This window comes from Schistocerca americana, chromosome 5, assembly GCF_021461395.2.
Source record: "Schistocerca americana isolate TAMUIC-IGC-003095 chromosome 5, iqSchAmer2.1, whole genome shotgun sequence".
NCBI lineage: Eukaryota > Metazoa > Arthropoda > Insecta > Orthoptera > Acrididae > Schistocerca > Schistocerca americana.
Window position 1 is genome coordinate 296548607 of NC_060123.1, and position 24586 is coordinate 296573192.

A 24586-nucleotide genomic window follows, 5' to 3' on the forward strand; every position below is an offset into this window, starting at 1 on the left:
AAATGTTGTGCTCCAAACGTACATTCTCAGAAATTTCAGAAATTTCTCCATCATATTAAGGCATATGTTTGATATTAGTAGACTTCTCTCGGCCCGAGATGCCCATTTTGCCATTGCTAGTCTGCTATCGATGTCCTTCTTGCTCCGTCCGTCACTCGCTATTTTACTGCCTAGGTAGCAGAATTCCGTAACTTCATCTGCTTCGTGACCATCTATCCTGATATTAAGTTTCTCGCTACTTCTCATTACTTTCGTCTTTCTTCGATTTACTCTCAATCCATATTCTGTACTCATTAGGCGTTCATTCCATTGAGCAGATCTTCTAATTTTTCTTCACTTTCGCTCGGGGTAGCTTTATCATCAGCGAATCACATGTAAATATAAATGTCGTGTGACTAGGGCCTTCCGTCGGGTAGGCCGTTCGCCGGGTGCAAGTCTTTCGATTTGACGCCACTTCAGCGACTTGCGCGTCGATGGGGATGAAATGATGATGATGATTAGGACAACACAACACCCAGTCCCTGAGCGGAGAAAATCTCCGACCCAGCCTGGAATCGAACCCGGGGCCTTAGGACTGACATTTTGTCGCGCTGACCACTCAGCTACCGGGGACGGACAGCGAATCACATCATTGATATCCTTTTAATCCCATTCCTGAACCTTTCTTTTATATGTATCATTGCTTCTTCGATGTACAGATTGAAGAGTGTGTGTGTGTGGGGGGCGGGGGGGGGGGGGGGGGGGGGGGGGAACGACATCCCTATCTTACACCCTTTTTAAATTGAGCATTCCTTCTTGGTCATCCACTCTCATTATTCCCTCTTGGCTCTTCTACGTATCGTATATTACCCGTCTCTCCAAGTAGCTTCCCCCCATTTTTCTCATTATTTCGAATATCTTGCACCATCTGACATTGGGGAATGCTTTTTTCAGATCGACACATCCTATAAAAAGTCTTGATTTTTCTTTAGTCTTACTTCCATTATCATACACAACACCACAATTCCCTCTCTGGTGCCTTTACCTTTCATAAAAGTAAAATGAACGTCATTTAACACAATTTTCTTTTCCATTCTTCTGATTATTATTCTTGTCAGCAACTTCGATACATGAGCAGTTAAGCTGATTGTGCGATAATTCTCACACTTGTCAGCTCTTGCACTCTTTAGAATTGTGTAAATGATATTTTTCCTTAAGTCAGATAGTATGTCGCCAGTTTCACACATACTACACACCAAAGTGAATAATCTTCTTGTTGTCACTTCCAACAATGATTTTAGAAATTATGATGGAATTTTGTCTATCCCTTCTGCCTTATTTGATCTTAAGCCCTCAAAGCCCTCTTAAATTCTAATTCTAATACTGGATTCCCTAAACTAAACTAAAGTACACTCCGTCCGAACAGGGATATAAACTCGGATTATAATTTAGTAGTGATGAAGGGCAGTCAGTAGTGATGAAGACCGGTCAGAAAGCATTAATATGCACAGTAATGGGATACAGAAATACTAAGGAATGAAGAGAAACGGTTGAAGTTGTCTGAGAATATAGATAGTGTGATACGGTTTAGTTCAGTGGGCAGTTCAGTTGAAGAGGAATGGACACCTCTCAAAACGGCAATCATAGACGTTGGAAAGGAAAACATAGGTACAAAGAAGATAACTGCAAGAAACCATGGGTAACAGAAGGCATACCTCAACTGATCGATGAAAGAAGGAAATATAGAAATGTTCAGGGAAGTCCAGGAATACATAAATATAAGTCCCCTAGGAATGAAATAAATAGGAAGTGCAGGGAAGCTAAGGTGAGGGGCATCCAGTAAAAGAAACAGAATTTAAAAGAAGTTTGGAAGACTTAAGGTCGAATAAGGCATAAGGGATAGATAATATTACATACGAATTTCTAAAATCATTGGGGGAAGGGGCAAAAAACACTGTTGATGTTGATGTATAGAGTGTATGAGTCTGGAGATATACCATCAGATTTGGAGAAGTATTATCCACACAACCCCTAAGACTGGGAAAGCGGACAAGTGCGAAGATTATAAGCACAATCAGGGCAAGACTCATGCATCCAAGTTGCTGACAAGAATGACACAAAGAAGAATAGAAAGTAAAATTGAGGATATATCAGAAGACGATCAGTTTGGCTTTAGGAAAGATAAAGGCACCAGAGAGACAGGTCCGATGTTGCGGTTGATAATAGAAGAAAGACTAAGGAAAAATCAAGACATGTTCAGAGGATACGTCGACCTGCAAAATACGTTCGACAATGTCAAATGGTGCAAGATGTTCAAAATTCTGAGAGAAAAAGGGGTACGCTGTAGGGAAAGACGTGTAATGCACAATATGTACAAGAGCCAAGAGGGAACAATAAGAGTGGATGACCAAGAACGAAGGGTGTAAGACAGGGATGTAGTCTTTAGCCACTAATTTTCAACCTGTACTTCGAAGATGCAATGACGGGAAAAAAAGAAATGTTCAGGAGTGGAGTTAAAATTCAAGGTGAAAGGATATCGATGATAAGATTCGCTGTTGACATCACTCTGCTGAGTGAAAGCGAAAAAGAATTACGTGATCTGATGAATGAAATGTATAGTCTAATGAGAACAGAATGCGTATTGAGAGTAAATCGAAGAAGGACGAAAGTAATGAGAAACAGAAGAAATGAGAACAGGAAGAACGATTGGTGATCACGAAGTAGATGAAATTAAAAAATTCTACTACCGACGCAGCAAAATAACCCATGGTTGACGGTGCAAGGAGGACATAAAAAACAGACACAGATGAAAAGGGCATTCCTAGCCAACTAATATCAAGCCTACTCATATCAAATATAGGCCTTAAATTGAGGAACAAATTTCTGAGAACGTACGTTTGGAGCACAGCATCGTATGGTAATGAGGTATGGATTTTGGGAAAACCGGAACAGAAGAGAATCGAAGAATCTGAGACGTGCTGCTACAAAAGAATGTTGAAAATCATATGGACTTACAAGGTAAAGAATGGGGAGATACCCCGCAGAACCGGGGAGGAAAGGAATATAAAGAAAACAGTGACAAGAGGAAGGGAGAGGGTGGTATGATAGTTGTTGAAACATCAGGAAATAATTTCCATGTTGAGGAAGACAGAGATTGGAATACATCCAGCAAATAACTGAGGACCTAATTTCCAAGTAGGGAAAGACAGAGATTGGAATACATCCACCAAATAATTGAGGACGTGGGTTGCAAGTGCTACTCTGAGATGAGTAGATTGGCACGGGAGAGGAATTCGCGGCGGGACGCGTCAAACCAGTCAGAAGACTGATGACTCAAAAAAAAAATTACGTTTCCACATTTACCGCATGCACGTCAGAAAGGCATGAATGTCACACTAATCTTCCTACATGTCGGTGCTTGTATACCCGCATCGGAGTCGCTGTACGTTTGTACGTTACATAGCAAGCTCTTAGACGGAAACTTTTTGATCGACCGTTAGATTTTTCCATTTTTCTTAAATAATAATGTTCTTTCTTGGGCTGTAAGTTATTTCTAAATGCAATTTCAATTTTTGGTTTATTTTATCGTCAATCGTTTTTATATCTTCTATTCTGATTATGTTAAGGGTGAGAGTCAAAAATTATGCAGTACCACCTGAAACTACAAGTTAAATGTAACCATTTATTATTTACTTTTATAGCCCCTACGCTTCTCGTAAGATTAAACCTCGATCATAAGATAGATTTATGGCAGTTAATTAGACATATATGTGTTGTGTGTATGACGTTTGGGTGACTTATGCCATCATCTGATAGCAAGACACAAAATGCTCAAAGTTTTATAGCTCTCTCTGATTGCATGTAAATACCTCCCGTAGTCACAGGCTTCATTCCTAGCAGCAGTTAGATCAGATAGAGATCAGGTACACTTTGCATGCACCTGAAGTAACCAAACACTGCGTGTTAGAAGCTAATAAATGCAAAAAACGTAAATAATAATGTTGCAGACAGTGGCACTTTTATGTAATTCTTTAGTTATTATTATAATATTACACTGATATTGTGTGTGTGTGTGTGTGTGTGTGTGTGTGTGTGTGTGTGAGAGAGAGAGAGAGAGAGAGAAAGAGAGAGAGAGAGAAAGAGTGAGCAGTTTTGATTATGACAGCTGTGGTTTGTTAAGGAGGAATGTATACAAAGTTGACCGAAAATGTCTATTTGCAGTTCATTTTTTATTTGTTAGTAGAACTCATGAACAATATTTCCTCAGAGTTTCATCGACGATATAGCATCTGATGTGCCTAAAAAATAAATAATTAGTGACGTGACCTTCTTGCCTGCCCACTTTTTGAAACAACACGTCAATACTAGCTCTGTGAACAATGATTCCGTGGATTACTTTCAAGCAAACTTGCACGGGGTACATCTAGAAGCTGATACATACATTTTGGTTTTATAGATCGTCTGCCATTCTGTTCCACAACTTAGAAACAATAAAAAATCAGGTGCATTGATTATGAAGAAGCAATAAAGATGATAGAAACTCTTCAAATTTATTATGGTAAGGATGTCGGAGACAAACTATCCAGTGTAAAAAACACGAAAAGTGAGTATGGGCTGCATCTTTCCACATGATATCAACAAATTAACATCCTACTCATTATCTGTCCAACATTAGCTAGTGTAAATATTTGCATACTCAGAGGGATAGCAACGACTACACGCACAAGGAGAGGCTTCTAAAATGCATCCTCGATGCTATGAAGCCCACCAAGCTGAATCTGTGCTTCTAAAGTGTGTTGAAGGAAAAACCCAGAATCCAAATGAGTCTCTAAATTCACTCACATAGAAACGGCGCCCTAAAATCACATTTTCATCTGCTACAATTATCAGAGTTGAACTTATGGTAGAGTTCTTGTATTCGCTGAAGAGAACGCGGGAAACATAAAGGCATTAGAGAGAAAGGGCCTCAACATAGGAAATTTCATTCAAGACATCTTGAGAAAAACAGACTTACAACGCTTCTCTGGAGCTGTGAATTCAATTGAAGATCTACTAAAGGAAACGAGGCAGAAAACAAGAAATCAGAATAGAAGCTTTGAATCGAAAGAGGACCCTGAGTACAAATCTGGGGCCTACTGAAGAAATGACATAAAAAACTTTAGGTTGAACCTTAAATTGCATTTCCTGAAAATTATGTTTTTTTAAGTTTATGTACCCTTTCCTCAGAACCTATGAAAGCTAGAATTATGAAATTTTGTACACTTATTTCCACAAACTCAATTAATGTTGTCCCAAGAGTAAATTTTCGAATTCTGAATTTAAGGTCAGATATGGGGTAAAGTGCTAGTAATTTTGCATGATTTTTATATCATACTTACATAATCACATTTACAAAATTATTAAAATTATCCTATTTGCTATATACAATAAACCACACGAGAGAAGTTTATTATATGCAGAGAGATTAAACAGAGAAAATTTTGTCGAAATCTCTTGAATAGTTTTCGAGAAAAAGTACATATATTATTTTTTGAAAGTAAAATTTCTACATTCCATAAAAAACGTAAGTATAGACAATCAAAGTAACTTCAGAATAAATGTGTTAATTTCATGTAAATCATGGTACCAAATTTCGTTATTATATCTTCACAATTGCGGAACTGCTGCATCTTTTAAGTATTGCATGCTTTTCGTGAACGTACTCCCTAAAGCCTACGATTCCATGACAAGAAAAGGAGCCCGTGACCACAGTAGCTATATTTCTATTCACCTTCGCAGTCAAATCAAAGACCTCCATAAAACGTCGAGCCTTGTACTGAAATAACGTTTAATTTTTTTGTTTTTTGTTACTGGACAGTGTTACAGGTTATCTAACAGTCGTACACACAACAAACATGTGTTCTATCAGCTGACATAAATCCACTTGATGGAGGTTTAAACGCCTAAATGTGCAGTAGAAGTAAATATAAATTGTTACTCGTTAGAGTTTATACTAACAAAAAATGAAACTTCTTGGCAGATTAAAACTGTGTACCAGACCGAGTCACGAATCCAATCCGGGAATTTGCTTTTCGTGGACAACTTTTTTTTTTTTTTTTTTTTTTTTTTGCCAGTTTTCTGACTGGTTTGATGTAGCCCAGGAACTCCTCTTCTATACCAACCTCGTCATCTCAGAGTAGCACTTGCAACCTTCTTCCTCAATTATTTGCTGGATGTGTTCCAATCTCTGTCTTCCTATACATGGAAATTATTCCCTGATATCTTAACAGTTATCCTACCATCCTCTCCCTTCTTCTTGTCAGTGTTTTTCCTCGCCGATTCTGCGGAGAATCTCCTCATTCCTTACCTTATCAATCCAGCTAATTTTCAACGTTCTTCCGCAGCACTACATCTCAAATGCTTCGATTCTCTTCTTTTCCTGTTTTCCCACACTCCATGTTTCACTACCATACATGACTGTGGTTTAAACGCACTTTCTCTGAAATTTCTTCCTCAGTCAAAGGCCTACCTTTGGTATTAGTAGACTTCTCTTGGCCTGGAATTCCCTTTTTGCCTGTGCTACTCTGCTTTTGTGCCCTCCTCAAAAATGGTTCAAATGACTCTGAGCACTATGGGACTTAACATCTGTGGTCATCAGTCCCCTAGAACTTAGAACTACTGAAACCTAACTAACCTAAGGACATCACACACATCCCTGCCCGAGGCAGGACTCGAACCTGCGACCATAGCAGTCGCGCGGTTCCGGACTGAGCGCCTAGAACCGCTAGACCACCGCGGCCGGCGACGTGCCCTCCTCGCTCCGTTCATCATGGGTTATTTTGCCGCCTAGGTAGCAGAATTCCTAAACGTCACCTACTTTGTGATCACCAGATCTGCGTTATATGGATGCTTTCGGACATGTCCGAAAGAACAGACACCATTGACGATCTGCAGCCATCTAGAACGAAATTAGAATTACTTTTAATATCTTCAGCTGCTGACGGGAGTTGATATATATCAACGGGGACGGGTGAAAATGTATGTCCCGACTGGGACTCGAACCCGTGATGTGCTGCTTAAATGGCAGACGTTCTATCCATCTGAGCCACCCAGAGCACAGAGGATAGCGCGACTGCAGGGACTATCTCGCGCACGCCTCCCACGAGACCCACATTCTCGCCTTGTATGTCCACACACTACATTCGTAGTGTCCCACCCCAACACACTCATTACTCGTGGAAGACATTGTTACGAAGTACTGTAAGAGTTCGAGGTATATGTGTGCATCCGCACAGAAGAAGAAGGTCATGACCAATATCGCACTATCCTCTGTGCCCTCGGTGGCTCATTTGGATAGAGCGTCTGCCATGTAAGCAGGAGATCCCGGGTTCGAGTCCCGGTCGGGGCACACATTTTCACCTGTCCCCGTTGATATATATCAAGCCCCGTCAGCAGCTGAAGGTATTAAAATTAATTCTAACTTCGTTCTAGACGGCTGCAGGTCATCAATTGCGTCTGTTCTTTCGGACATGTCCCAAAGAACAGACACCATATCCATATAGGTATATAGTTATGACAATACTGGTCATGACCTTCTTCTTCTGTGCGGATGCACACATATACCTCGAACTCTTACAGTACTTCGTAACAATGTCTTCCACGAGTAATGAGTGTGTTGGGGTGGGACACTACGAATGTAGTGTGTGGACATACAAGGTGAGAATGTGGGTCTCGCGGGGGGCGTGCGCGAGATAGTCCCTGCAGTCGCACTGTCCTCTGTGCCCTCGGTGACTCAGATGGAAAGAGCGTCTGCCATGTAAGCAGGAGATCCCGCGTTCGAGTCCCGGTCAGGGCACACCTTTTCACCTGTCCCCGTTAATATATATCAACTCCTGTCAGCAGCTGAAGGTATTGAAACTAATTCTGATGTTAAGTTTCTCGAAGTTCTCATTGCTGCAACTTCTCATTACTTTCGTCTCTCTTGGATTTACTCTCAATCCATAACTCATAAGACAGTTTGTTCCATTCAACAGGCCGTATAATTCTTGTTCACTTTCACTGACACCGAACATTTAAAAAAAAAATTCACAGTCCAATCGAGATCCGAACCTGCGCATCTCAGATTCCATGTGTGCGCTTTACCCCTCTTTCTCCGCTCTTGTTTGTCATTGTTCTTGTCTTGTTATTACAGAGGACACCCAGCCCTCTGACCGAACACGGTGAGCTACAGTGCCGGCATCTCGACTGAGACACCCAAGCATGACTGAGGAGCTGTGTTCACATCTTTGCCTCGACTGTATCATCTCCTGTCTTCCAAACCTTTCATTCTGATAACATAAAACGTTCACATTTGAAGATAAGCAATAAATGAAATCAGAATTGTCTTTTAAAATGAGTGTTGACAGACAGTTCGGTGACCGTGATAACAAAAGTTTGTTCTGTGTTGTGTTTCAGGCGTGTAATGTTGGTTAATGAAGTCTGACTGGCACCAGATTTCACTACAATTCTGCTTGACACCACCGTGGACACACCACACGATGAAAATACCGTCACAGCCCACATTTCACCCATTCATTGGGACTTTTCGCGGTTGTAAGCGACAGTTCGCAGTGCGATAAGCAGCAGAGGGATTTTCTTGACAATCTTTGATACTGATGATATCTTCCTGACGCTTCAACCATTTCTCTAATACCATTGTGAGCTAGCAGCCCCATTGAACGTGATCCCATTCCTTTGGAGCGTAGTGGGATCGCAATTTTTGCTCTTGTGCACAGGTGAGAACCACTGGGGATCATTCAAAACCATAAGACTAAATTTGACAGACCCCAGTTCGGCAATAATCGCGGTGTCACCTGCCTCCATTTATTGAAAATTTTTGCAATGTGCCTTTACAGAGAAAACTTCCGAAGCTGTGACAGGCAACCACTTGATACCTCATCTTGTCCTGCAGGTGCCCAGCACTATTTAGAAAGTTTTCTCTGTAAAGGAACATTTCTAAATTTTCAGTAAATAGAGGTGCATGCCACCAAGGTTATTGCCGAACTGGGGGCTCTCAGAAGGACCCTTTGCCGTTTTGCTCATGCATGTACCAATTTCACATCCCTTCGGATCACGTCAAAGAAGGGCGTGAAACAAGAGAACTGAAAGAGCGTAAGAGCCCTGTGCTGCTTAGGATCATGTTCAAATTCAGTCGAATGGTTTTGAACGGTTCCTAGAGGTTCCAACCTATACGCAAAAGCAAAACATGCGGTCGTACTGCATACCAAAGGGGTGACATCACATTCAGTGGAGTTGCTAGCCCACGATCTCCTTAGACAAGGGTTGAAGCGTCAGGTAGATGTCAGCAGTATAAAAGACTGTCAAGAACGTCTCTTGCTACTCATCGCACTGTTAACTGTCGGTTTCGACTGCGAAAAGTACCAAGAAAAGAAATTGGTTTCACTGACGCCCTTTATGCAACCCGTTGAGGCCTTTTAGTGTCTATTCTGAGAGGTGGTGAGTGTGAAATGTTTTCCTCGGCCACTCATAAGAATGTTGCGTGATTTCAACGCTGGGCGTCGCACTTCTGGCCTCCGACGTACACCCGTCAAAGGAAGGGACGAAATGTGGGTAAGAGCGGCTGTGACCACCTTCCAATCGCGTAGCACGTCCACGGCGGCGTCAGGCAGGATTGCGGTGAAATTTGGTGCCAGAGGGACATCAGTAGCCCACTCTCGACTGAGACACCCACGCATATCTGACGACCTGTCTTCACAGCTTTGCTTCCGACAGTACCTCATCTCCTATCTTCCAAACATTTCATTCTGATAACATAAAACGTTCGCATTTAAAAATAAGCAATAAATGAAATCAGAATTGTCTTTTAAAATGAGTGTTGACAGACGGCTCAGCGAGCGTGATAACAAACGTTCGTTGTGTGTTGTGTTTCAGGCGACCAGCATTGGCTACCACGGCAACATTGTGAACCTGTGGGAGCGACTGGTGAGGGAACTTCGCGAGAAGGGCGACCTGCTGGTGGATCTGGGCTCGGACCAGACGTCTTGCCACAATCCCTTCCAGGGCGGCTACTACCCTGTGCAGCTGGACTTCCATGAGGCGCAGAAGGTGCGTGCGGCGCAGACCGCGGGAGGTCCACTTACTCAATCTATATGTCGTGTCTGTCCTTTCGGCCCGTAATTCAGGTGAGGACGATCAATCGATCACTCCAGTGTAGATACACACCAAGCTCGAAGTCTGGCGTGATCGGCAAAATGCCGCGAGAAATGAGGAAAATGGGCAAGGGGCACTATATTAGTAGTGTGTAGGTAAATGGAGAACGCTAATGTAATCCTTGCAATTGCCCTGACCACAGTGTCTAGATGGCTCAGTGGTCAGAGCATCGTTCTCGTAAGCAGACGACCCTTGTTCGAATCCTGCTCCGGCACAAATTTTCAAATTTCCCCACTGATTTAAATAAATGCTCACGGGCAGCTATGTCACTAATTCCTTTGGGTCTTGATAACTGATTCGTCCATTGTTCACAAATAACGCAGCGATCTCCTGGACTGTAGAATAACTGACGACGCGACTATTTGTGCCTTCAGTATGAGTACAGCTTTTCTCACACTTTGATCTGATGCGCTTAAGGGGGGTAGGACGTCAGACGGACCGACTTGGAGCAGGAGAGGCACCACAGGACATTTTAATTTCCACTGTCTATACTTTCACAAAAAATTCATAAAACTCTGTTAGTATGACCTGTAAGGATTCAGAATTCACACTCGTAGCAGTGGAAGTTCGAAAACATAACGAAATAATTTTTTTTACATGTGAAATTTCATCATTTTTTCACTTACTAATGGCAGTATTTGTTGCTATAGGTACACTTTTCTTAATAAGTAAGAGAGATCCTTCGTTGAATTGTGCACAGCATACAAACCATACTTAAAGGTGTATGAAACTCTAGAAGTTTCGAAATCTATTAAAAACTGTGGTAAAAATTGAGGTAATTAACTATAAAATTTGTGTTTTTCCTAAGCATGAAGTTTAAAATATAACAGTTCATTCGTTTTTTCATAAATTAAATAAATTCTAGGGTTTCATACACCTGTGAGTATGGTATGTATGATGTACGAAATTCATCGTAGAACCTCTCTAACTTATGAAGAAAAGTGTACCTACAGCAACAAATGCAGCCATTAGTAAGTGAAAACAATTATGAAATTTGACACGTAAAAAAATTATTTTGTTATGTTTTCGAACTTCTACTGCAATGAGTGTGAATCCTGAATCCTTCCTGGTGATGCTGACAAAGTTTTATGAATTTATTTCTAAAAGTATAGACACTGGAATTTAAAATGTCCTGAGATGCCTCTCCTGCTCCAAGGCGGCCCGTTTGACGTCCTACCCCCCTTAATTGACTGGCCTCCATTGTCTCTCTGTGGTGGTTGCATTAAAGATGCCGGAGTGAAAAAGTTGCCAAATTTGATTTCCAGCTGGTGGCCAGATAAACACCGACGGGAACGTTGTAGTTCTCGGTTTGTCAAAACAAACAGAGAAGGCGGACAAGGATGATGAAGAGAACTGCACGGTTTCCTCTTGACCAACAGGGTAGGCTCAAACTACCTTCTTAATAAAATGACCATCAAAGGTGCTACCTGTACTTCTATGCGAATTAAAACTTGGTAGACAGAACTTTCTTTAAACAATCACTACCAGCATGCACTCCTCAAAAGATATTTATTTGATTTCTGAGGATCTGCCCCTCTGAGAACACAAATAATTGTGATTTAGTAGTCGCAGCAATCTAGACATCACACAAAAATTAATGAACACACTTCCTTCACTAACCACAAATTCTCAAGTCTTCAGTAAAGGTTCCATGCAGGTAATTTATAGTTTCAACTGCTGCAATAATTAGTATAGACATTAAATTCAGGATGATAAATGTGTTTCGCTGTTCCAGTTAAAAAAAAAAGACAAGAAACTTTGACAACAACAATTAAAGCAAGATTACCAATTACGATTTATACTGTAACTCTAGAATGAAATTTTCACTCTACAGCGGAGTGTGCGCTGTAGAGTGAAAATTTTATTCTAAAAACATCCCCCAGGCTGTGGCTAAGCCATGTCTCCGCATTATCCTTTCTTCCAGCAGTGCTAGTTCTGCAAGGTTTGCAGGAGAGCTTCTGAGAAGTTTGGAAGGTAGGAGACGAGGTAGTGGCAGAATCAAAGCTGTGAGGAAGGGGCGTGAGTCGTGCTTGGGTAGCTCAATTGGTAGAGCACTTGCCCGCGAAAGGGAAAGGTCTCGAGTTCAAGTCTCGGTCTGGCACACAGTTTTAATCTGCCAGGAAGTTTTATACTGTAACTGCTTCTATCCAGTGTAGGATATTGAAAATTTCTTATTTGCTATGAATTCAGAACTAAACTTCACTCGATAGTATTAAAAGTGCATCTTATTTTCCCTGGCCTTATCCACTGTTTTCATACAGTTTGCATGTTAATCTGCATTTCGCAATGTCAGTGGTATAGAGTGGCTGAATATACTTCCTGTGAAATTTGTGTACCCCATTTGCCTAGTATTATCTCACTTGAAAGTGTATGTTTTCGAAATATTTACGTATCGCCGGCCGGTGTGCCCGTGCGGTTCTAGGCGCTTCAGTCTGGAACCGTGGGACCGCTACGGTCGCAGGTTGGAATCCTGCCTCGGGCATGGATGTGTGTCATGTCCTTAGGTTAGTTAGTTTTAAGTAGTTCTTAGTTTCAGGGGACTGATGACCTCAGATGTTAAGACCCATAGTTCTCAGAGCCATTTGAACCATTTGAGCCATTTAAGTATCGCAAAACTGGAGGGTAACCTGTGTACCAGCCCGGTATTGACATACTCGGATGTGGGAAACCACCTAAAATCCACACCCAGGCTGGCCAGCATGCTGACGCTCGTCATTGGCTCAAATGGCTCTGAGCACTATGGGATTTAACATCTATGGTCATCAATCCCCTAGAACTTAGAACTACTTAAACCTAACTAACCTAAGGACATCACACAACACCCAGCCATAACGCTCGTCATTAATCAATAAGTCAATTACCGTCCCCGCAAACGGAATGTCGTTTTCTCCAATAGCTTAGGAGTTGAAGGTTTTATTTAAGTGCTCATGGAAATAGTTCTTTCTTACCACATAACAAGTCCGCCCCCGGTAGCTGAGTGGACAGTCTGCCGCCGGCAGTGCTGCGAGGCGGTCACGCGCCAGAGCGCTGCGGGCGAGGCGCGCACCGTGTGTTTGTGTTTACTTCGGCCGCTGTAAGTGCCGTTTTTCCCTCCTAGACCACCATGGTGCACAACTATCGGAAGAAGACATTACGTTTCAACTTTTGTTCCGACTTCGCCCGACCCAAAGCCCTGGAGGTAGAACGATTTATTCGCGATGAAGTTAAAATACCACCAACGGATCTAGTTGGTATCCACTTGTCCAACGTTAGCAGTACCGTCCACGTCAAAATGATCAACGATGCGGCGTGCGACAAGGTGCTTCCAGAGGCAAAACGTGGACTGCGCTTCTGTCATTCCGACGGCGTCGTCGGACCTGTTACCGTCGACCACGCAGGTCTCGGCACGCGCACGATAAGGATCTTCGAACTGCCGTTCGAACTACCTGCAGACGTCGTCATCGAGGCGCTTCGTCCATATTTCAACGTTCTGGAACATGTTGCCGAACGATGGGTACAATTTCAAACCTATCCCGTTTTAAACGGTGTTAGACAGGTCCGCATCGAGTTGCAGAAACACGTGCCTTCCTATCTACGTATCGGAGGCTGCCGTGCCTTTATAATGTACGACGGCCAACTCCGGACCTGTTCCGGTTGCGGGAAAGAAGGTCACCTACGGTCTGAATGCACTCTACCGGTCACTTACGCAGCGGCTCTTGCCACGTCTACAGTTTTGTCCAGTCCGTCGCCCGTTCCTTCCGATCGCCACGTCCCACCGTCCCAGTCACCTATGGACAGTGCGGACGTCCCACCTGACAACCTTAGGAACACGTGCGCAAACAACGCTCGCCACGTAGGCGCAAACGCCGTCGCCGTTCACCCACGGGCTCTCAGAGCGTCGCCACCCGCGACGACGAAGACGACACCCAACCAGCCAACATTTCCACGCAGAGGTCGGCGGACAGCTTTCACGATGAACCAGACATTTCGCAGCTCGGGACCACCATGGAGGTCGCTACGCACAATGTAACGATCGGTGCGCAGGTTGAGACGCCTGTCTCCCCTCCGACAACTCCAGATCTCTCTCACCACGACGCAATTCCCATGGACATCGGACAGACCCACGGCACGGGAGCATGGGCCGACGACATTGAGGAAGATACGCCCCCTCGTCCGGATGAATTGCCCCCGTCGGACAAGGCTGCCCGTTAACATCAAAAGTGAGGCACTACAGCTGATGGGACGGTACTTCCTGACGGTGCCCTCTTCATACTTCCCTTGGTGATGGTAGATGCGCGTCCACCACCACTGAAACAAACGTACCGGTTCACCACAATGAACATCAACATGATCGGTACTGCACCCAAGCTGCAACTCCTATGTGACATGCTTCGGGCCTCTGACGTCGACGTCGCCCTTCTTCAGGAAGTACGCGTTGCCACACTACCACCAGTCTACGGCTACGACTCATACACGTCCACATGTGATTAATCAGGGCGTGGAGTGGCTTTCTACATACGCGAAGGAATCCCACTCAAGGACACGACAATCCTTCCCTGTGGAAGGGTCATGGCTGTTACCATCTACGACACGCGCGTCATCAATATCTACACTCCGTCTGGCTCCACGAACGGTCGGCAGCGGTCCACTTTCTTCGGACATGACGTGGCGCCCCTGTTTTCTGGACGCTATGATCGCCTTATCATGGGAGGCGATTTCAACTGCGTCCTCCATCCGCAGGACCATATGGCTGGTTATTCGCCATGCCCGGCACTGCTCACCTTAATCGAGGATTTTCATCTAGTGGACGTTTGGGAGAAAATTCATGGCAATACCCCCGGTTTTACCCATTATACAGCACATTCTGCGAGCAGACTTGACCGGTTTCATGTCTCTGCCTACCTTGGCAATGAAGTCGCCCAAGCTGAACGATGGCCCCTTGCTTTTTCGGACCACTGCGCCGTCATTTGCTCCCTGGCTCTGCCACCTCAGTCAGTGTGCCGCAGCAGAGGTTATTGGAAGCTTAATACCTCCCTCCTTAATGATCCACACTGCCGACAATGTATTGCCACTACATGAGCAGTACACATCCACGTTCCATTGGTGGCTCAAATGTGCCAAACCTGCGATCAGAAAAGTCTTCATGCAATGTGGCAAGGAAGCAGCAGCGTGGCATCGATACACCACAAATCTTCACTACGCCGTCCTCCGTGAGCTCGATGCGCTCCCTCCATCACCTGACACCCATCGGGAACGACAGCGTACTAAAGCTCGTCTCCTCTCTCTCCAACGTGCACGACTGCATGGTGTCGTGGTGCGTTCCCGACGACAAGACCTCCTCCACGACGAAACCCCATCCACAATCCACGCCGCATCCGACCAAAGTCGTCGACGTCGACTTTTCGTCCCCAACATCACGACCTCCGATGGTGTTCACCACACAACACAGGCGGCAGCGGTGTCTGCCTTTGCTGAACGTTATCGCCAATTGTATGATGATGAACCGATGGCGACGCCAATTCCTGATGATCTCCGTCCTTCCCCTGATCGGACCCTCACCGTAGCGGAGTCAACGTCCATGATGTCTGCAATCACCGCAGAAGAGGTGGTAGATGCGGTCAACAAAGGGGCCAAGAACAAATCACCAGAACCAGATGGTCTCCCAGTGGAGTTTTACAGGGCGTTCACCACGTTAATGCTTCCTCGCTGGACGGAAATGATTCAGGAACTCTTTACTACGTCCTTCCCAATTCCACCTGAATTCGTCACTGGCATTCTTCTACCTGTGCCTAAGCCGAAGGGAGGGTCTCATGTCCCTGCATATCGCCCCCTTACACTACTGAATGCAGACTATAAAATCTATGCAAGCCTCTTAGCAGCGCGCATACGCACCGTCTTACCTACGGTCCTTTCACCGGAGCAGACTGCACGTGGTTGTGGGGCCACCTTACAAACAGCCCTAGGAGAATGCCTTGACCTCATCGCACTGGCGTCGGGTCGGTTTGTCGCCTTCGTGTAGCACCGGTCTCCGTCGATTTCACGAGTGCCTTTGATAGCGTTCGACATCCATTCCTCCTCATGGTGGCGACACGTATGGGGTTCCCATTACTTTTTGTCGATGCAATTCGCCGGTTACTACTTCCCGCGGTCTCGATGGTACAAGTTAATGGGAGGCTTGTAGGACCGATTCCTATACGCCGCTCTGTGCGTCAAGGATGCCCCATGTCTACTTTACTATATGCCATTGCACTTGAGCCCCTCATCACTGGTCTTACGACTGCAGTGTCTCACTTTGCGTGACTACACCTTTCACTGCAGGGCTTATGCGGACGACCTCCTCTGTCGCACCTGCTCCTCCACGGAACTCAATGACGCCATCCAATGGATCCACTAGTATGGACGCCTTTCTGGTAGCATTCTTAATGTCCGTAAATCGACTATGATGCACATTGGGCGCGGCCTCCCGGCTATGGTGCCGAACCCACTCCCAGTCAGTACCACCCTTCGTTACTTGGGTATCGAATTTACGAGCTCCACACACCGCACAGTGGCCCTGGCTTACCGGCGGCTTTTGCAGTCGATTCGGCACCATGTCCGCGGTCAAGTGCACCGTAATTTAAACCAACTCCAACGTGTGTCCTATGTCAACATGTATGTCGCCCCTAAACTGGTACACGCCGCCCAGATCCTCCCAATGCCGTTACTTCTTGGCCGCCGCATCCAATCAGCCTTTGGATATTTCGTGTCAGCAGGGGCACTTTTCAAAGTCCGCTACAACACCCTAACACTGCCTCCTGCAAAAGGTGACCTCTGACTCGTCAACGTGCGTGCACGGTCTTCTGCACTCTTTGTCCATACTATGTTGCGGCGTTGGCAGGGGCCGGTCCCGTCCTTAACTTGCAGTCTCTTAGATATCCTCCGACCAGCTTCTCTCGATCCACCGATCAATGTGGCACCTATTTCTCCATTATTGCACCATGTTGCCAATTGTTTCATGGAACTCAGCTACGTTCGGGCCGATCTTCCAGTCACCCGTCCTCCCCGTACAAAAGATTATTATCTTTTGTTTATCCTGTACAACCCTTGCGACCTCATGGTGCACAGCATCCTGACATTAACTGGCGAACGGTTTGGGGGTGTGTGCATGCACCCTTTTTACCGTCGTCTGTGTCTGCACTCTGGTATGTTTTAGTCTATGGAAAATTCCCGACTAATAGTCGACTTTATCGCATAGGACTGGCCACCTCCCCACTCTGCCCTGACTGTCAGCTCGAAGACACCGACGAGCACCGTCTTACGTGCCCCCTGAAACAAAACGTATGGCTCCTCATCCAACGCATCGTGGGCTTTTACCTCCGTGCCCCGCCAACGACGGTAGCCCCGGATTTCCTGTTGTTGCCCCAGACATTTCACTACCCTCTTGCTAAGCACCATACCCTAATCTGGTTTCGAGGACAGGCTTTAGAATACCTGTTTCAGAGTGGTCCGCATACAGTCCTTGACTTCTGGTACAAAGTTGTGATCGCGCATAGCACCCTCACCCGAAAACCATCTTACCGGCAAACTTTTGCCGGTTATCTCCGCAGTGTCTTCCTTGACCCCCCTCAAAGTTAGGGTGTGCCGTGCCTACCTGTCACATGATGCAACACCCTTATCCACGTTCTCATGCTTCGACCACAAAAACAAATAAAAAAAGGAAGAAAACAGAATATGTTATATTTTGTTGTATTTAATGTTTCTTAATATCTTTTGGTTTAACTAACAGTCGTTTGTATATGTTTAAATGGTACCTTGAAGAAATCTTGCATAGTGAATATATATGTGCTTTTAGTTTGTTCAATAAAGATTATTAAAAAATAAATTTTAAAAAAAGTGGTCTGTGCGACAGACTGTCACTCCTAAGGGTCCGGGTTCGATTCCCGGCTGGGTCGGAGATTTTCTCCGCTCAGGGACTGGTTGTTGTGTTGTCCTAATCATCATCATATCATCCCCATCGACGCGCAAGTCGCCGAAGTGGCATCAAATCGAAAGACTTGCACCCGGCTAACGGTCTACCCGACGGGAGGCCCTAGCCACACGACATTATTATACCACACAACATATTGCTTACAATTTCTTGAATCTGATCTGTTATTTGCGACGAAGAAAGACTCCAGGCAGCGTGTGCTGTGGCAGGTGCTGTCTGAAGAGCCGGAGCGTTTCTCGTCGATGGTGCAGGCGAGCCTGGTGCGACACGTGGAGGCGGTGAACGAGCTGGCGGCGGCCGGGATGCGCTTCTGGGACTACGGCAACGCCTTCCTGCTGGAGGCGCGCCGCGCGGGCGCCGACGTCGAGAAGGCTGGCGCCGGACCACTCGCCTTCCGCTACCCCACCTACGTGCAGGACATCATGGGGTGAGTCCCTCGTACTCTGGGCGCTCTTCAACAACAGTATGAGAAACGTGCTCTCTAAAATGAGCCAATTACTGCTAGTCATTAACACTAACTCTACCATGAAGGCGGCCTGCAACATACATCTAATTGGTCCTGAACACAGTTTAAATTTGCCAGGAAGTTTCAGACAGGTATCTCTTTGGGACACTCCGAAACTCTCACTGGTGCCAGCCAGTCAGAGCACTGGGTAAGTATTCTTCCGTTGGGATGGCTCATGCAGTTTGAGCACAAAACATTCTCTTTCTTGGTAGCACATCGAGTGGACGTGATTTAGACACTTGTCTTGTGTTGTGACCAGAAGCGGAACAAAACATGCTAACTAATATTTCCAGGTGGCGAGTACAAAATGAACACTTTTGTAAAAAGTCACTGTGCATTCAGTTAATCACAATACAGCAGTTAGTTCGGATGCAAAGTCCACACAACTTAAAATTGATTCATTCAAGAAATTAATCTTCCCACTCTGAGTTTTAAGATGAAATAGGGAGTTCTCATGAACTGCCAAGTCTGAATAATAGTTAATCAGTCACTGTTCAACTACAGCAGCAATATAGTTAACCACTGAGACTAAGCCCAACTAAGAAGTTCCTCCCTCATTTCAATTCGTAGTTTACTGTATATTAGCGGCAGAGTCCAACGAGACAGCGGTCACTGGTGAGAGCGATGGCTTCGCGCTTGTAGACATCTTGGCTGCTCACTGCAGTTGAGTACCCAAGACTGCACTGCACCCATAACTGTCCTCTAATTGATGGACGACATCTTAAATACACGCTGAACGGAAGGGTACTCGATCTGTGCTCTTGCGGCCATGTGAGCGAAGTACAGAAAATAGTTCGTGACTGCAGCCCCATCGTTGATCATGCAGACACCGCGGTTGGCTATGCTGCCAAGCGAGTTTCACATGGAGCATTCTGCAGGCTCACCAGTAAACATGTAACATATTGTTATTTACCAGCGGTGGACTCCAGCTGGTGATATTATTTACTGGTGGTGTACGACGGCCAGTGCTATTATTTTGGCAGTTAATGTATGTTGGTGCAGCAACCTATCGTGTCGGGTCGATCCAATGGTTGAGGTGTCCCAGGACCGAAGTAGATGTTGTCCATGGGGATGTGGGCGTCCTTGACAGCTCTGTCCCTTCGCTGGAACTGTGGTCTCGAGACCAGAGGGGCACAGTCTGCAGAATCTGCAGCTGGCCTGTTTCCTGATCCGGATGGGGCGTCTTGGAAAAAGAAAATCTCGCATTACCAACGTCACATTACTCGGAACCTCGTCGAGGGAACAGTTGTTGTGTGCCTCCAGCCCGTGCCTGATTGCGCGTCTAGACTTTCAGCATCGAGAGGCCCAAATGTCTGATGTTCGAAGCCGATACTGACTGTTGTTTGCCCCAGAGAAACACAGCAGTGAACTCTTCGTCGTGGAGCCGGAAGCGGTCTAGATGTGCAGCTCCGGTGGATCGTCATGGACGACTAGTTGGACGGTGGAAAGCCGGGTCTCCTGAGGACGATCCTGAAGTTTTTCCACCGGGCTTTTTTCCGTCCTCAGAGGCGAGAAAAAGCTTCAAAGTAATCTTTCTAGTATGATCCTTCTGTAATTTGTCCATTTCATGTTCAAAGTCTGGGCGAAAAGCTCGGCGATGCCATTAGATTCCAGATAGAAAGGGGCATCTCACACTCGCTGGATGCCAATCCTTTCGCAAAACTGTCAGAATTCCTGCGAATATAACTGACGGCTGTTATCACAGTGGTTGGCAATCCTTCAATCTAAAAGATGTGTGACAATACATAAACTGTTTTGGAAGAAGTGATGGACCTTGTACATGAAGCGTAAGGAAATTTACTCTTTGTTTCAACCAAAATAAGCCACTGGGCTCTCAAAAACAGTCCAGTAAAATTGAGATGGACGCGCGACCATGTCTGAGTGGGCAGAGGACAAGGAAACATCGTTTTGAGGGGAGGGGGGGACGGTTTGGTGTCGTTGAAAGCACTGACAGTCGCTCAGTCGGAAAGGGTGCGTTCACTGTCCTTATCAATTCCCTTCCAATACACATACTTCCAGGATCTTCTACTCTTCATGAATACGATGTCCCAGTGTCCTTGATGGAGGAGTTCGAGAAGCTGTCGATGAAGGGCTCTGGAAACAAAATCCCACGTCTCTACATTCTCGCTTTCCAGAAGGAGGACACCCTAGAACACCGTCAATTCATGACGATACTGCCAATTGGTGGCTACCCCCGGCTGGTGGATGAGTTTCTTATCGATTGGCCTGCCCATGATGATGTAATGTGAGACGTCTCGCAGAACTGGATTGTAAGCAACCAGCTTAGCGACGGAAGCTGCACTAATGATGAATTGTGCCACTGCCTCCGTTGAATCCACATGCACATATAACCAAACTTCCAGAATTGTGTCGAAAGATGCGCCTTGTAAAGCTGTAAAGCGAGAGAGAATATCAATATTTGCGTGTTGAGTGGCGGGACGATAGTGAATGCCATATTTGTATGTAAAGAAGAACATAGGCCAATACTGTCCTTCGACGTATGCTATCACCCACTTGAAAGAGAGATAGTAAGGTCTTGTCGTCAGTTAAAAGGCGAGAACATTGACCGTAAACACAGTCGTAGAGATTCTTGAGTTCAAACATGGTGGGCAGAGCTTCCTTCTCGATTTGGCTATGAGTACACTGAGCCATGGTCAGCGTACTGCAAGCAAAAACGGTGGGACGTTCTAGGCCTTACACTTTATGGGAGATGATGCTCCCGCCCATAATCTAAGGCATCTCCGGGAACTATGATGAGCTTATGAGCATCACACAGGCCTAATCAGATGGATTTTGTGAGCGCCAGTTTGAGGTAACGAAAAGCCTACTGTCATTTTGCTGACCAGTATCATTCTAAAGCCTTGCGTAACAGATGGTGCAACGGATCTGCAATGACTGTCGCGTGAGGAATAAATTTTCTGTAACATTTCAGGTAGCTGTGGATTCACTACAACTGCCTCACATAGGTTTCAGAAGGGAGATTTAAGATGATTTCGACATGTTTTTGGGTGATGCAGCATTAAAGAAATAAAGACAAAAAAATATGTTTCTCCGAGTTACACTTTGAGTTAGCCATCTCAAGAACCTGAAATAGTTTATCTAGGTTGTGCGACAGATCCGTTGCGTTTGTGCCCATGATAATAATGTCATCCAGGTCACTAGCCATCCCTGAGACGCAGTATGTCAGTTGCTCCAGACAGAATTGAAACATGGCTGGGACACTGGTGTCCCAAGTGGCTTGCATGTTCATCCATAAGCAACTGGAGATAATCTTACAGCAGTTGAAGCTTTGTTAAAATGGTTCCCCAGCTAGTTTCGCCATGATTTTCTCCACCTTTGTTATGTGGTTAAGTGTCCGCAACAGTTTTGACATCTAATCTGTTCTAGTTTCTCGACCAGCACAATGGTGTAGCCCACTACCTAGTGCAAATCGGAGTGAGGAGGACACCACCTCCTGCAACCTTCGGGGCTCCAACCGTAGTTTGTCCCTCAAGTTAAAAGAATCGTTCCGTGCCTTGTAACATTTTGGTATCGCCCAAGGATTTAGAGTAATATGGGTTTCATTGCCTCAGACGCAAGTCGTTTGCCTCTGCATGTAGGGTGGGGTAAATCATACCTGGCTGGCAGAATCATGCAACTCCTGGCCAACTTGGACAAGAGATCGAGGTCTAAAATATTAGCAACAACTGGGGCTTGCATACCAGCAACCATGCATTGAGAACTGCATCTTAGTATCGGATGATTTGAAAGAAATGGCCACAGACGGCATTGTCATCATTAATGTAGCTGGTCAGTTTTTGTGGAATGACTACAATGGTGGTGATCCTAATTGTCCATACGAATGCGTATTGAGTATCATCAAGGAGGATCTGGTATATGTCCGAAAAATATTTGGAGCATCGTCGATGGATATCTCCAGATTTAAAGTGCATGTAGAACAGAGCAGAATTACATTCGCAGAAAGAACCCCAGGGCATCTGTCAAAGCCGTCATCTGAGAGACACTTAATATCCACATTCATTCGTACGGCGGAGTTATAGACTCCAGCTTTGTGGCCCAGCTTCAGCAAACAGTACACTTGGCTTTCGAAGAATAACTCCGCTGACATGGATGAGTGACAAAACAATTCAAGCAAGAGCTTAACTACTTTGAAGTCTGAAGGCCAATCATATTCTGAGGGAAAACACAAAAAGGGCTTCACTCACAAAGGGTTCAGATCAAACACTGAAAGAATGTAGATACAGGAACCATCCGTATAGCAGTTGTAAATTGTCGTAGCTGTGTTGGGAAAGTACCAAAGCTCCAAGCGCTAATTGAAAGCCATGATGCTCAAATCGTTATAGGCACTGAAAGCTGGCTAAAGCCGGAGATAAGTTCAGCCGAAATTTTTGCGAAGAACCTAACGGTGTTCCGAAAGGATAGCCTAAACATGGCGGTGGCGTGCTTGGTGCTGTTAGAAGTAGTTTATCTTGTCACGAAATTGAAGTAGATAGTTCCTGTGAGTTAGGATGTGCAGAGGTCATTTTTGGCAAACGGAATAAAATAATAATTGGATCCTTTTACCGAACTCCCAATTTTGATGATGCAATTGCTGAAAGGTTCAAAGAAAACTTGAGTTTGATTTCATCAACGAACCCGACTCACACGATTATAGTTGGTGGTGACTTTAATTTACCCTCGATATGTTGGTGAAAATAAATGTTTAATTCCGGAGGTACGCATAAAATATCATCCGAAATTGTGCTAAACGCATTCTCTGAAAATTATTTCAAGCGATTAGTTCATGAGCCCACGGGAATAGTAAACAGTTGTGAAAACACACTTGACCTCTTGGCAACAAATAATCTTGAGTTAGTAACCAGCATCAAAACGGATACAGGGATTAGTGAACACAGGGTTGTCGTAGCGAGGCCATCTCCACTCCTTCCAAATTAACAATATAAGTGTAGAGCAGATCTGGCTTGAATTCAAAGAAATACTATCGGCAGCAATTGACAGACTTAGATCAGATATATTAACAAACGACGGAGCTGATCCCCCATGGTACACAAAACGGGTCAGAACACTGTTGCAGAAACAACGGAAAAAAATTCCAAATTTAAACAGAGGCAAAATCTTCGAGATTGGCGCTCTTTCACAGAAACTCGAAATTTAGCGCGAATTCAATGCGAGATGCTAATAACACTTTTCACAATGAAACGTTGTCCTGAAACCTGGCACAAAATCCAAAGAGATTCTGGTCGTATGTGAAGTATGCTAGCGGCAAGACACAATCAATGCCTTCTCTGCGCGACAGCAATGGAGATACTATCGAAGACAATGCTGCCAAAGCAGAATTACTAAACACAGCCTTCCGAAATTTCTTCACCAAAGAAGACGAGGTAAATATTCCAGAATTCGAATCGAGAACAGCTGCCAACATGACTAACGTAGAAATAAATATCCTCGCAGTGGTGAAGCAACTTAAATCACTTAACAAAAGCAAGTCTTCCGGTCCAGATTGTATACCAGTTAGATTCCTTTCAGAGTATGCTGATGCAATAGCTCCATATTTAACAATTATACACAACCGTTCGATCGACGAAAGTTCCGTACCCAAAGACTGGAAAGTTGCACAGGTCACACAAATATTCAAGAAAGATAGTGGGAGTAACACACTAAATTACAGTCCCGTATCATTAACGTCGATATGCAGCAGGATTTTGGAACATATATTGTGTTCGAACATTTTGAATTACATCGAAGAAAACGGTCTGTTGACAGACACTCAATACGGATTTAGAAACCATCATTCAGCTCTTTACTCGCACGAAGTGTTGAGTGCTATTGACAAATATTTCAAATTGATTCCTTATTTCTGGATTTCCGGAAGGCTTGTAGTGAAATTGCTTGTTTATGGAATATCATCTCAGTTACGTGACTGGATTCGTTATTTCCTGTCCGAAAGGAGATAATTAGTTGTAATTGAC

At 44.8% G+C, this 24586-nt stretch overlaps 1 protein-coding gene and 1 non-coding gene across 2 annotated transcripts in view; both read left to right on the forward strand.

Moving 5' to 3' along the window:
- Positions 1-24586, forward strand: part of LOC124616326 (urocanate hydratase-like) — a 424523-nt gene that overhangs the window by 147341 nt on the left and 252596 nt on the right. The window contains exons 8-9 of the mRNA XM_047144631.1: positions 9889-10062; positions 18322-18539. Of these exons, the coding sequence (XP_047000587.1) occupies positions 9889-10062; positions 18322-18539 (392 nt within the window). The remainder of the gene's footprint in view (positions 1-9888; positions 10063-18321; positions 18540-24586) is intronic.
- Trnat-ugu lies at positions 7292-7366 on the forward strand. Its single transcript has one exon. It is a non-coding gene; the product is annotated as a tRNA-Thr (tRNA).